At 36.3% G+C, this 13867-nt stretch overlaps 1 protein-coding gene across 2 annotated transcripts in view; it reads left to right on the top strand.

Annotated features, from left to right (window-relative positions):
- The window catches only part of LOC140168169 (band 3 anion transport protein-like), a 93699-nt gene extending 89887 nt beyond the window's left edge, over positions 1–3812 (top strand). For both annotated transcript variants that reach the window (XM_072191498.1, XM_072191499.1), the window contains one exon: positions 3246–3812. In XM_072191498.1, coding sequence (XP_072047599.1) covers positions 3246–3317 — 72 coding nt within the window. In that variant the 3' untranslated portion in view covers positions 3318–3812. The remainder of the gene's footprint in view (positions 1–3245) is intronic.
- Positions 3813–13867: the final 10055 nt, after the last annotated feature.

Raw genomic sequence — 13867 nt, 5'->3', positions numbered from 1 at the left:
AAATTGCCTATCTATGATAGCGACCTTAAACTTATAACGCTTTACGGAATAAACTACATGCATGCCGTTGATGAACCTACTACCTACCAGAATCTGCACTTTCTGCCTGATGTGGGAGAAAATTCCATATGGCCTGCTCCTTGGTAGCAACTTCGGCCTCTTCCACCTGGTGTCAAGCCTTTTATTGATGGTGCTCTATTTTACTTAGCGAAGAAACAGTTTGTCAAATTCACAGCAGGATCATATTTTGTGTTGCCTGAACGACACTATAACCATTCAGAATTTTTTATTTAACATATCGCAATCATTGATTTCTGTTTACTTAGTGTGAAGCATGTGTAAAAGTGACATATCATTATAGCTCATCTGCTTGGGAGAAAGACTGGGACTATTTGTACCACCTGTTTAGTAAGCATGCTGCTAAGCTTATCTGTCCTAATAAACCACCTGTGGGCCTCAAACCCATTTACCAGTGCACAGCTATTCCAAGAAAAAGAAATTACTGTAACGATGCATTTCCTACAGGCACTGTTGCTTGCCTTTCTTAAATGCAATGGCAGTGATTGGTAATTCAATAGAGAAGAAGTAGAAGCTTACAATTTTAAGCTTAATCCCATTCAGCCCTACTGTCCATTCTTACCTTATCTCTGATTGGCTTAGTACATGATATAGTCCTCTTTGTAACCAATCAACATAGTTGTTAGAGGTCGATAATTTGGCTGGTAGTGGCCATGGGATTAAACAGGGAAACAATTTCACCCCCTTGTGACATGGTGTTTGTACATTTGCTTCTCCCTAGGCCTGGATTGTGGAAAAGTGGGTACACCTGCCAGGCCATGTAGTTCTGCTTTGCTATAAGTAAGCAACAAGCAAACAAAACACAATAACATGGCCACATGCAAACTACATGTATCCACTAAACACTAAATCCACTAAAGTTTGGGTAGGGGTGTGCTGATGAGAATTTGAAAGTGGACCCATCAATATATCAAATTTTGGGAACATTTCCAAAACTTTGCTACAGTACTGAGGCAAAATTGGGCTATTTTCTAAAAACAAAAAAAAAAAAAAAGGATCCAAAATTTGGCCTAGAAAAAGAGGGTCATTGATATACCAGAAGGCCGAAAATGCTACCCATGTTTGTGGCACATCCCTGTATGCTCATTTGTACTGAGTCCTCCCCCCTCCAGCACTGCGTTTACACCCCAAAGTTGTTATGGTGTCGCTGTCAACAAGTCAATTAGGTCAAATTGAGCTAATTTTGGGTACTGAGATTTATCAAAATGAAAGAGATGCCAATTTGAAAAAAAAAAATGACCAAAAATCATGCCACTGGAATGAAGCCGATGAATAACATCACCCTTCAACCTCTTGCTTAACCCTAACCGCCTAAGGGCTTTTTGGCGACGGGAAGGGAAAGAAGGAAAGAATAAAGAGAGAAAAGAAGGAAAGAAGTTGTTTGCTCTGGGTGGGATTCGAACCCGAGACCCCTCGCATGCCAAGCACTCGGTCGTCGACACTTTGCCACAGGTCTTGGGCTTCGCTGGCCAGCTGAAACCGTGCCTATATATCACTTAGGCGATTGCGTCATCACACCACGTGGGATGCATGCACTAACAGCGCATATATCAAGTAGTATTTTGTAGCATTCAGGAGCGTTAGGGTTAATGTACACATGTCCAAAGAGAAAAGCTGTGCACTGGTATTTAGGTATATATCCACTTGTATCATACATGCTTTGCATTCTATCTTTGTAATAATAAATTAATGCTTTGATATTAAATGTGATTATTCTTGTCCTGGGACTAACCCTACATTTTGTGATGGTGATGGGAGCATAATTTCAGGAAGACTCACAACATTTAACACTGGTCACTGGGTCAGTATTTGGCATAAATACATCCATATTAATTTTCCTTGAATTTGTTGTACCATTTTCCTGAATAAACAAGTGAAATAGTAATATTTTTGTGTGAAAATCCAAATAATACTCTAACATTTGAGACCTTTGCCATTTTTGGTTGATGGATTCCTCAGAATGATGGATTACATCCACTGCCTTTCTCACAGGATTCTCTGATCTCATTTTCAGGATGCTTAGTTCTCAGCAGTACATCATATGTGACATGATCAAGGGGACGAGTCGGATGTCGCTAATTTGTTTTTGAGATATTGGCAAAAACAGTGTTCTAATTCTTTTGTTTTATATTGTTTTCAGCCATTGATTAATTGCTCATAACTCGGTAACCAGATGTCCAATTTTGATGGGGTTTGCATCAAAATGTAGCATTTGTAAACTGGCAGAAAAAGGTGTAAAAAACTTCTATTGAAAAATGCCGACATGTGACTCATTCCCCTTGATCATGTCACATATGTGATTGGAGCCAACATCACAATAAACGGTGTTATCCCCCTTCTCCCGTTCACCCCTCCTACTCATTTTTGCCTCTCTAATTCTCCTTGATCATTGGATAGCATCTTTCTCCAGCAATTTGACATCATCAGTTGGTGATGTGATATTTAATGGCAACATGATTAACAATTGTGGACTTGTTGATTGTTTAAGGTGTTTTGCTTGGATTCATCTGCACATGATCTCAATTTAATCTATTAACACAATGGGTGATACCTAAAAAGGGCCATACCTAAATGGTCTGTAATGGCACTGAGAAGTGCTTAACATGAACTAGAAGGTATGATGTCACCAGTCAGGGGCGACGCTATAGGGGGGTATGGGGTGTGACACCCCCCAATACACAATTTTGTCGGCAAAAATTGACTGTTGTCGTCAAAACCATAAGATTGTCGGCAAATGTAGTGAAAGCTATGCGATTGTCGGCAAATTGCAAGAGTCATATAAAAGATTAATGTGTTACGAAATTGTGCTGTTGTTATGTAATAGACCCATTGTGAATGGTATAGTAGTTACTGAGCTTCGTCCTGGCTAAAAAAAAATTTGGTCTACAATTCACAAAATATTTCCGTCGGCAAAACATGCTGTACACCCCCGAATCATATTGATCTAGCAACACCCCTGTCACCAGTGTTCACTCTGAGCTTGTATGCTGCAATGTTGTGCAGTGAAAAGTAGTTTTGACACTGGTAAGATTGTCATTTCCTATTAAAATTCAGGAGAGAGTGAACACTGGACGTTACATGTCACCTCATCTGTACTAACAACAAAATTAAATACAATTTAGAATATAGAGTTATTGATTGTCTTGACATGCATTGTTTCTTTACAGCTGGACAGCAGTGAAGCTGGTGATGCGGCTAAGGATGAAGATGAGTACCAAGAAGCCCATATGCCTGTCTAATAGGTCAGAGGTCACCATGAAGGTGTCAAAGGTCATATGGTATGACCATGCATTGATTGCTATGAGCCTGAGATAGCTGTACCAATTATACACATAGCAATCTGTCCGTGTCAGAAACATCCAAATACCACAGAACTCAGATAACTTGGTAGTAAATGTTGCATCTTTTACAGCTCCATGCACCCAGTTCCGCACCATCTCATGCCTGCCTGAATCAGATCCTCTAGGTCGTCCATAGACATTAACTATGTCATGAGGAGGCAGAGTTGCACCAAAGATGTCCACATAATGAAGGTGACAGGAGGTGATTTAAATAGAAAGAGGTCGTCCATAGACATCAACTACATCAACTATGTCCACAGATATCAACTACATCATGAGGAGGCAGGGTTGCACCAATTTGTCACACCAAAGATGTCCACATAAAGAAGGTGACAGGAGGTGATTTAAATAGAAAGAGGAAAAGGTTTGTGTAATTCTACTAAATTGCAACAGAAAGGCAACTTGATGAATACTTCTTTTGCTTAATGGCAGATCAATGAAGTACCAGCAATTGTAAAGCAATTGTTGATATTGCTGGGGAATTCTTCTATGAGTATGTTATGAAATCACACATTCTTTGTTCGGTTGGCATTTTGTGACACAACTAATGTAAGATCATTGCTATGTCTGCTCTGGTGTCCATTTTGAATATATGTTATAAAATCACATATGGTTTTGTGTGGTCACCAGTTTGTGACATGACCAATCCAATCTGAGCATATCGCCTGATTAGTTGGATTTTTGATTGTGTGCTGTAGTGTTTGTATTGTTAAGTTGTAATTACACTGTAAATGGCTCACAGGCGTACTTTGTAAATATTGCATTTTTTGTACAAAAAGAAATACTATGTAAATATTGAGGTTTGATAACAATGCAGTTGAAGAGAGGCTTGGATCTATAAGTGCTTCTTGTGTTAAAAAGTACTTATAACCCTAACCCAGGAACCCTAAGGTCCTGCAGTCTTGAAGAAAGGCATGGATCTATAAGTACTCCTTATGTTAAAAAGTACTATAACACTAACCCAGAAACCCTAAGGTCCTGGATATACTCTGTATGTTAAAAAGTACTTATAACCCTAACCCAGATACCCAGCCCAGGAACCCTAAGGTCATGCAGTTTTGAAGAGAGGCCTGGATCTATAAGTAATCCTTATGTTAAAAAGTACTATAACTCTTACCCAGATAACCAGCCCAGGAACCCTCTATAAATACTTATTATGTTAAAAAGTACTTATTACCCTAACCCTGAACCTGGCCCAGGAACCCTGAGGTCCTGCAGTCTTGAAGAAAGGCATGTATCTATAAGTATTCCTTATGTTAAAATGTACTTATGATGCTAACCCAGGAACCTTAAGGTCCTGCAGTCTTGAAGAGAAGCTTTGATCTATAAGTACTCCTTATGTTAAAATGTACTATAACTCTAACCCAGGAACCCTAAGGTCCTGGAGTCTTGAAGAGAAGCTTTGATCTATATTTAAAGTACTCCTTATGTTAAAAAGTACTACAACCCTAACCCAGGAACCCTAAGGTCCTGGGTTTCGGCCTCAATTATATTAACTTGTCATTGCTTTTCCTTAACATATGTTATGGTGTTGAAATTACTGAAATTCATTTGTAAGTACTACATTATATAACCATTGACTTCACCATGTGTGCACAATTTACATTACATAAGAGGAAAATAATTATATAATATCCCTGGGGTACACAATTAAAATATAACTGAAATATTTTGATTTTGTTTAGTTGTAAAAACAAAATAAACAACTCATTAAATGACTCATTGTGTGTAATCAAATTACATAAAGTGTATTCCTTCCTATTTTGGACAACTCATTGTGAAATATAAATTAATGCTCTGCATGCTACATTGTAGCCATAGGCTTCAACATTAAGAGTACAAGTTTATGAGGTTTATTATTTTCTCAAAATATCAAGAGTTATCCAAAGAACGTATGTCAAGTGTGCAGAGACTTGTGGGTTTATGCCTATGCGTAGCACACTATAAATTGATGTGTTTTTTTGTATATGTGACACAATCTGGTCCATGGGGCCAAAGCCGCAAATTTGAAATTGAGATAAAGGCAAAAATATTGAGTAAAAAACAATAAAATACATAAGAAAATACACATCACAAAATAGATCTTTGGTATTTTCAGTATATGATAGCCTGATGTTTGTATAAGGTAATAATTATATAGTAACTCAATTTTTAAAAATGCCTCCTTTAGCCCCCCATGGAGTAGATCGTGTCACATATGTACTTGAGAATATTGCCCAGGCGCCAGAAGGTGAAAAAATGGGCACCCCAAGTTATGGTAAGCTGCAAAAACGTGCAAAAAGTGCATAAAATTGCAAACCATTGCCAAAAAGTGCAAAAAAGTGGGGCCCGCTTGCAAATTATGCGCCTAGTACAAAGTATGTTATAATTGTATGAATTTACATAAGAAAGTTATAGTATTTCTAAAACATGAGTTGAACTCACAGATGTAAAACTTGCAGGTAAATTATAAAACAACTTACCATATTGTTAGGGAACTAGTTTTATTCGTGAGAGATGATATTGACTACATTTTTGTATACTCATATTTCCAATATCGTTACAGATAAAGTGCAATGGGTTTTTCCATTTAAAATCCACACTACCCCTGTAGAAGATTTTGGAAGTATCTTCCACAGGGGGAGTATGAATTTCCAATGGAATGAGCACATTAGGCAGCTCCATTTGAATTTCATACACCCTCTGATGAAGATTCGACCTGAATCTTCCCCTGAGGGAAAGTGAGTTTCAAATGGAGCTGCTAATGTGTTCATTCCATTTGAAATTATACTCCCCTGTGGAAGATATTTCCAAAATCTTTCACAGGATGTACTTGAGAATATTGCCCAGGCGCGTAGCAAGGTGAAAAAAATGGGGCACCCCAAGTTATGGTAAGCTGCAAAAACGTGCAAAAAAGTGCATAAAATTGCAAACCATTGCCAAAAAGTGCAAAAAAGTGGGGCCCGCTTGCAAATTATGCGCCTAGTACAAAGCATGTTATAATTGTATGAATTTACATAAGAAAGTTATAGTATTTCTAAAACATGAGTTGAACTCACAGATGTAAAACTTGCAGGTAAATTATAAAACAACTTACCATATTGTTAGGGAACTAGTTTTATTCGTGAGAGATGATATTGACTACATTTTTGTATACTCATATTTCCAATATCGTTACAGATAAAGTGCAATGGGTTATTCCATTTAAAATCCACACTACCCTGTAGAAGATTTTGAAGTATCTTCCACAGGGGAGTATGAATTTCCAATGGAATGAGCATTAGGCAGCTCCATTTGAATTTCATACACCCTCTGATGAAGATTCAACCTGAATCTTCCCCTGAGGGAAAGTGAGTTTCAAATGGAGCTGCTAATGTGCTCATTCCATTTGAAATTCATACTCCCCCGTGGAAGATATTTCCAAAATCTTTCACAGGGGTAGTGTGGATTTTAAATGGAATAGCCCAATGGGCATCAATCCTGAGGGGGGAGGGAGGATGAAAGTTGTTGTATGATTATTAGTGCCATTGTTGAATTGTGCCTTATGTACATGTAGTATGTATTACAGGGATTTAAACCTGTAGTTGCCTGAATTATGGGCCTCTAAGAAATTTTTTGATTGGTTGCAAAGAGTGCTATATCATGTATTGACCCAATCAGAAATATGGTAAGAATAGTGAATAGGGCTGAAGAGAATATCATAAAATTCCTGTGAGCTCTATTTTGATTGGTTACTCAGATGGTTATATTATGTAATCAACCAATCAGAGGCAATGTAAGAAAAGCAGTAGTACCCCAATACCCCATGGAGTTAGACTAGATTGCCTTTAACCATGATACATGTATGCTGTAATTGGCTATGCCAGTTGAAATCCATACACCCCCTATGGAAGACATGACTGTAATCTTCCACACAGGGAGTGTGAATTTCAAATGGGGTTATCTGAATGGGTAACTCCATTTGAAATCTACAGTCTACACCCCTGTGTTGGAGATTAAGCTCATGTCTTCCATAGGGGTTGTATGGCTTTTAACTGGAATAGCCCAATAATGTAAAACCTGTTTTAAAGAAAGTAAATGGCATTATGATAGTTGCTCAATATTATTCTTTATCTGAATTGCATAAATAATCAACTCAAAAGTTTAATTATTGGGTATGCGCAATAATATGTAAGTGTTAAAACTTGAGATTGCCGAGTCCTAAAGTTAAGCTATACAGGCTGTATCAAAATGATTGCCGCCCATCAAATTTGATGTCCAATTAAAAGCCATCTGCTTCTAATTCTCGCTATTCGCAATAAGGGCGCCGCCAGCGGTTTGCGATGTAATCGTGATGTATCATGGGAAAAGGTCGACATCCAAGTCCGCGCAATACGAATATTACCATGCTATTACACAGGAACACGTGATTATTTTTTAGTTTGTCAAAATAAAGGTGTTACACGCGAATCGATACTCAATAATACTTAATAATGTGATTTGAAATGTGCACAATTAATTTTTTCTCTATCGACGGCGTGTAATACCGCTATATTGACAAACTAAAAGATATTGTCACGTGTTCCTATGTAATAGCATGGTAATATTCGATTATGCGGACTTGATGTCGAATTTTTCCCATGATACATCACGATTTTCCCATGATACATCACGATTACATCGCAAACCGCTGGCGGCGCCTTTATTGCGAATAGCGAGAATTGCAACATTTAGCCAAGCACACGATCAGCGTCCAGTAGCCATACGGGTTACGCTGCCCCAGCAGCGATTCCGTGAGCATATAGCACTTCTAAAGAATGATTGTGGCATCGCATGTGCAGTGGTTTTCATCGTGGTATTTGTGGTATTTATTGGGTGTTAGGGTTAAGATGTGGCAGTCTTGCCAATATTCACTTTACACTGATGAGTAGACCTATACTCTTATTTCACTACCTCCAGTTAGCGGCATGTTCTGCGTTAGCTTGGCATTACTTGGCGCATGTGCATACTTTTAGGCACATGATCAAAGTGGCACATATGTACAGTACACGCAAGAAATAATGCTAAGGTAATGCAGCACACACTGAATTTCAAAGCTAGAGCCGCTGACTCCAGGTAGTGAAATAGGGTATAACAATCATTTTGATAACTCTGTCTGTCAATGTGTATCAGTGAACAATTTGACCCATATAGCCTTAAACAGTTTGAGGGTTCCCCTTACTTCTTATGTTCAAATTTATGTACAAGAAAGTACTATATGGAAGACCTGCAATTCAACTCAAATCTTTAATGTGTTTATTGGCATATGCTTTAATCTAATGTAAATATCTCCCAATCAGATAAATATTATATTTTGTGTTTATGTGTAAGATATCTACACATACTGTATTCAATTCTGTGAATTGTATAAAGAAGTAGTCTATTAATTTGTATTGAATAACTTATTGTTTGTTTTCCTTACATAAAATTATACCAAATATGCATGTACACCACTTTGACATTCATGACAAAAACAAAAATCCAAACTGGTACCCTTCATCAGATGTGAGGGTATTCCAAAATTATGCATGTTGGATCTATAAGTACTCCCATATGCATATTGCTTTAAAAGATTGGGACGTAAGATGTCCATAAACTAGTAATATACAGACCCTTCTCCTACTGGCAAAGTCCCAGCATCATCTGCTAATGTGAGTCAGTCGTTCTAAGAAATGTTATACGAAACTATTACACACATACTGTATATTTATGGTATTGTGTGTAAACATGAAGATATGCAATGATCTATTGCGTAAGGAGAAGGGACGTATGATTTGTTAGACACGCATAAGTGAACAATCAGCCCTCATGAATATGCAAGAAATTTCAGCATACAAAGCATAGGGACTTTGTCTGTTAGTGAATGGTCTGTATCTCTTTAGTCTATGAAAATGTGATGTGAATGTGAGCCCAGTACTTTATGAAAGAAAATGCTGTTGATGGTGGTAAATTTGGTGCGGGTGGTAAATTTGGTGAGGTGGTATATTATAGTACAACCAAACAACTTTCCCTTGGCCTCGATCATCAAACCTAGACTGATTAGGTCCAGTACATTATTGCCAAACTATCTTGAAGTGTGTCAACTTAAAATATTTTATGTCTGTGCTTTTTGCTAATCAAACATACATCTCTTTTAATTAATTGAATTTTTGCATTTCATATCCTACCAACTTAAAAAGTGTGTAAATATTTTTCTCTAAAAATTGGGATTTAGTAGTCTTTGTTTTTGTTACTTTGATGGTGAATGTACAGTAATATCTGATTCTGTTAACACTGAGAGCAAAGCTTTTGAAAAGAAAATGTTAATCAGTACAAATTGGCTATTGTATTTAAAAACCACACTCCCTCTATGGAAGATTGTGCAAATACCTACACAGCAGGAGTATGTATTTTGAATGGAATTAGCACATTAACCAACTCTCTTTGAAACTACCCCTCCCTCTGTGGAAGTGTGTCAGGATGAATATTTCTCAGAGGGTATGCGAAATTCAAATGGAATTGCCCGATGTGTTCATTCCATTTCCAATTAATACTCCCCATGGAATATATTTCCAAAATCTTCCACAGTAGTGGTGTGTATTTATCTTAAATGGAATAGCTCAGTATTTACCAAATGTGCCAAAAATTGGCAAAATAATATTTTTATAATTTTTGTGTAAGATGTCATATTTCCATAATTGCATGTAATTTTAATATGAAATGAAGACTCAAAAGGTTTTGTTTTTGGTTAACAAAATCAGCGTAAATAAGTAAAAACCATTCTGTAAAGTGGAAATTTTTACACCACGTATATTTTTGCATCTTTGCATGCTCCAAGCAGCTACCATGAAAATAACAATGTGCAAATATTTTTCTGTTGTGTATAAAGTCTGTGGAAGGAAGCTTAAAATTCCATACCATATTTAAAAGCAAAACAGTTTAAATATGCAAGTCAAAAATTGTGTGAAAATGTCTACTTTTGCAGTGTGGTTTGAACATTTTGTACTGTACACTTTTTTCATGAAGAGGTTTTATGCCAAAGTTGTTGCGGTGATGTAAATGTGTGTGATATTCATATAAAAAAATTGCCCCCAAGTCTGAGTATTTTTCAAATTGGTAGTTTTGCTCCATCCAAGGAATGTTAAATGGAGAATATGGATTTCATTTGAATGGAAGTGTTGAGATAGTGATATAGATTTGTAATTTTTAAAACCTTTAATTAATACTACTTCAGAACTCGCGATCATAAGCCCCTTTTCATTATTGTGTGACTATCTTGAAATTTGTCCATTTGCAACATCTTATATGTTAACAGAAGTGTTGAACCTCTTTTATTTTGTTGAAAACATGCTACATGAACAATTCCATGTCTTATTAATTATCATAATTAATAATTATGATATGCCTGGCTACATGATGTGTAATTCTTGAATTGGCTTGGATTCTTTCCTTTCTCAACAGTATTTCCATTGACACACTTTCTCCGCCTCCCTCCTATGTTCATCGAAACAGGTACAGAGATAAACAAAAAAGTTGTTTGCTGTGGTCAGTGAGTTTTTACATACTAACAAGTACTGAAGTACTTCACATTATGCTCTTGTTACTTAAAAAAAAAGAAAAAATAAACCTTTTCCCAACCGACCTACCCCAACTTCTGAAAGTGATCTATGGATAAGCAAACAATTTTTTTGTTGGCCGAAACACAGTTGGGAGTTTTGACTGAGCCCTGTTAACTGTTAGGTGAACTACCATCTTTTTGATAGTGTTGTGATGCCTCATAACTGTTGCTATATACAATGTTTTGTTTTACCACCAAACCCTTGTTTTTGTTTTTATATGTTTTGTGTTTGTATGTTTTGTTCTTATATTTCTTTTTCTTCACTCGTTTCTTTTCTTCCTATTCTGTTTGTTGACTTTGTCAATAGCCCATTTGGAGTAGCCATATTTAGATAATGTCTGCCTTACAGTGTATGTGTTAGTCCTCCTTTAGTCATGTAACTCATGTCCCCATCTTCTTCTGTTATTCTGTCTTGTCTGTCAAATAATGCGCACACCAAAGAACTGTTTTGACTGAAATATGGTGGGTCATTAATATATTGTTTATTATGAAGAATAGTTATGTATATTATGTCAAATTGTATATATGTTTACTATTCCTATGAAAATCTATTTTGTCTTAAGTGTCCTTTAAAGTGATCCTGTTAATTTTTGTGTATTATACAATCAAGTTTACTGAAATTATTATTTATGATTATCATATCCTATTCCTACGACAGAAAGTTATGTCTATTATAGTACTTATTCTTGATTTAGTGACTCCAAAAATTCAGTCACTACTGTCCAGAAAAATCTAAAATGAATCTGAAATATTCTCAAATCAATTATACGTCAATTTGTCAATAGTTTGTTCATTGTTGTTTCTATTATGGTACCGTAATTGGGCTATTCCAGTTGAAATCCATACACCCCCTATAGAAGACATGACCTAAATCTTCCACACAGGGAGTGTGAATATTTCAAATGGGGTTACCTGAACGGGTGACTCCATCTGAACTCTAGATCCCCATTCTTCCATAGAGGGTGTACGGATTTCAACTGGAATAGCCCTAAGAGGCAATCCTTCTGTTTAGGAAATACATTTAATGTACAACTGTATCTATCATTTAATTTGATTAATTGATAGCCAGTCTTATGCCAATTAATTTACCTTAACTATAATTTATTGAAATCAAATTTTGTGTTAATTTACTTTATATGTAAGTCTTAGGTATAATAATTATATATTTTCAATATTTGCGTAGGTCTAATTGAGATGTGTACGGGTTGTACTTATCTAGTATATTCAATTTTTATTCACAGCTCTTGTATGACATTGTACCCTATGTTCATGTCCACAGCACTGGTTATAGTGTAACTCTTTCCAATTTCCAAATATAATTTGAACAGTTTATATTCCAAATAAGTACCTGAATACAAAACCCACCCAAGTCCATACTTTGGCCAATGAGTTAAGCATGGGAAATTGTTGCTTAAACATAGGCCTATCATATGTATAAAGTTGAACTCAAATCCACCCTCTACGTGTGTCTATTGAGCATGTAAAATCCATCATTTATGAATACCCAGCATGTTTGATACACATTTGTTTTTTAGTTTTCTCAAAATCTCTGTCCATGGACTTGGGGATGGATGGGTTTTGTATCAAATATATATTGAAATATCAATAATTGTATCCAAGTTAATAGTACTTCATTGATTTTACCGAATTGTATTGCTTCAGCGGTTTTGATATGAGAAGCAAAAATCTTGTATAACAATGCCTCATTGGATAGTACAAACACTTCCAGTGTAGTAACCACATTTTACTTTGTTTTTTGTTCACACCCTCTAAATGGAACATGTCTCCTGTGTTAAATTTGACTGGGGTAATAACAAAAAATATGAGCTTTCTTCTGATACCAAAATCTTTGTGTTGATGAAGAAAAATGGGGGGGGGGTGAGACTGTTGATCATGTCAAGGACCTTTAAAAAGGGACACAATGTGAACAGTGAAAACTAACATTTTGTGGAAAACAAATAAGTATCTATTTTTTATCGAAACCACCCATTGCTTTAACCCCCTGAGCACTACCTGCCGATATAACATTGCCTCTGATTGGTCAATTACATGATATCTTCACTTTAATCACCAATCAGAATGGAGCTTTGCAAATAATTCACCCCAATTTTTTGTGTGGTGAAATTATTCTAACAATGTTGCTGATTGATCCAATTGATAATGAAAACCTCATTTTGACCAATCGGCAGGTAGTTCTCATGGGGTTAAATGTTGGCATACCGATGTTCATCATATCCTCTCTGATAATGTATTAGACTACAACTTTGATAGTGGAGTGCAAAATAAGATAAGTTTGATGCATGATTCTGCATTTATGTAACTCATGATGTGGTTGTAACCAATGGTGCTTTACATTGAAGTATGAATGAATCACAGCACTGGTCATGTATATTTTGAGATTACAAGTTCATGTCAAATATTATTTGACACAAAATAAATGACATACAAAATTGGTATATCAAAGTTGAGTGTGACTAATTAATTTACAACCGTGTTCATATTAGTTCAAGGGGTCAGTGACACAAAGACGTAACTTTTTGAGAAAATAGATTTTGATATCAAAATTTTAAGAATGTATGTTTTCAGAAACATGAGCATTTTCCAATAAACACATAGAAGTAACTCCATTTAGCACCCCATTGAAATCAATATGTGGACCATTCGCTACTTGCATGGTTCCGGCATTATGCACTCTGTGTGCGGAGAGCATCGAACTGGCAGCATACTTGAAAGGAAGAACTACGTAACCTTACACAGAATGTTATATGCCTGGTTCAATTCCCATTCATGTATGCTGTCAGTTTGAGGCTCTCCCCGCACATAGTGCATAATGGCGGAACCATGCAAGCAGCAA

The sequence above is a fragment of the Amphiura filiformis genome, chromosome 13 (genome assembly GCF_039555335.1).
Source record: "Amphiura filiformis chromosome 13, Afil_fr2py, whole genome shotgun sequence".
NCBI lineage: Eukaryota > Metazoa > Echinodermata > Ophiuroidea > Amphilepidida > Amphiuridae > Amphiura > Amphiura filiformis.
This window is presented reverse-complemented; position numbering and strand designations above follow the sequence as displayed.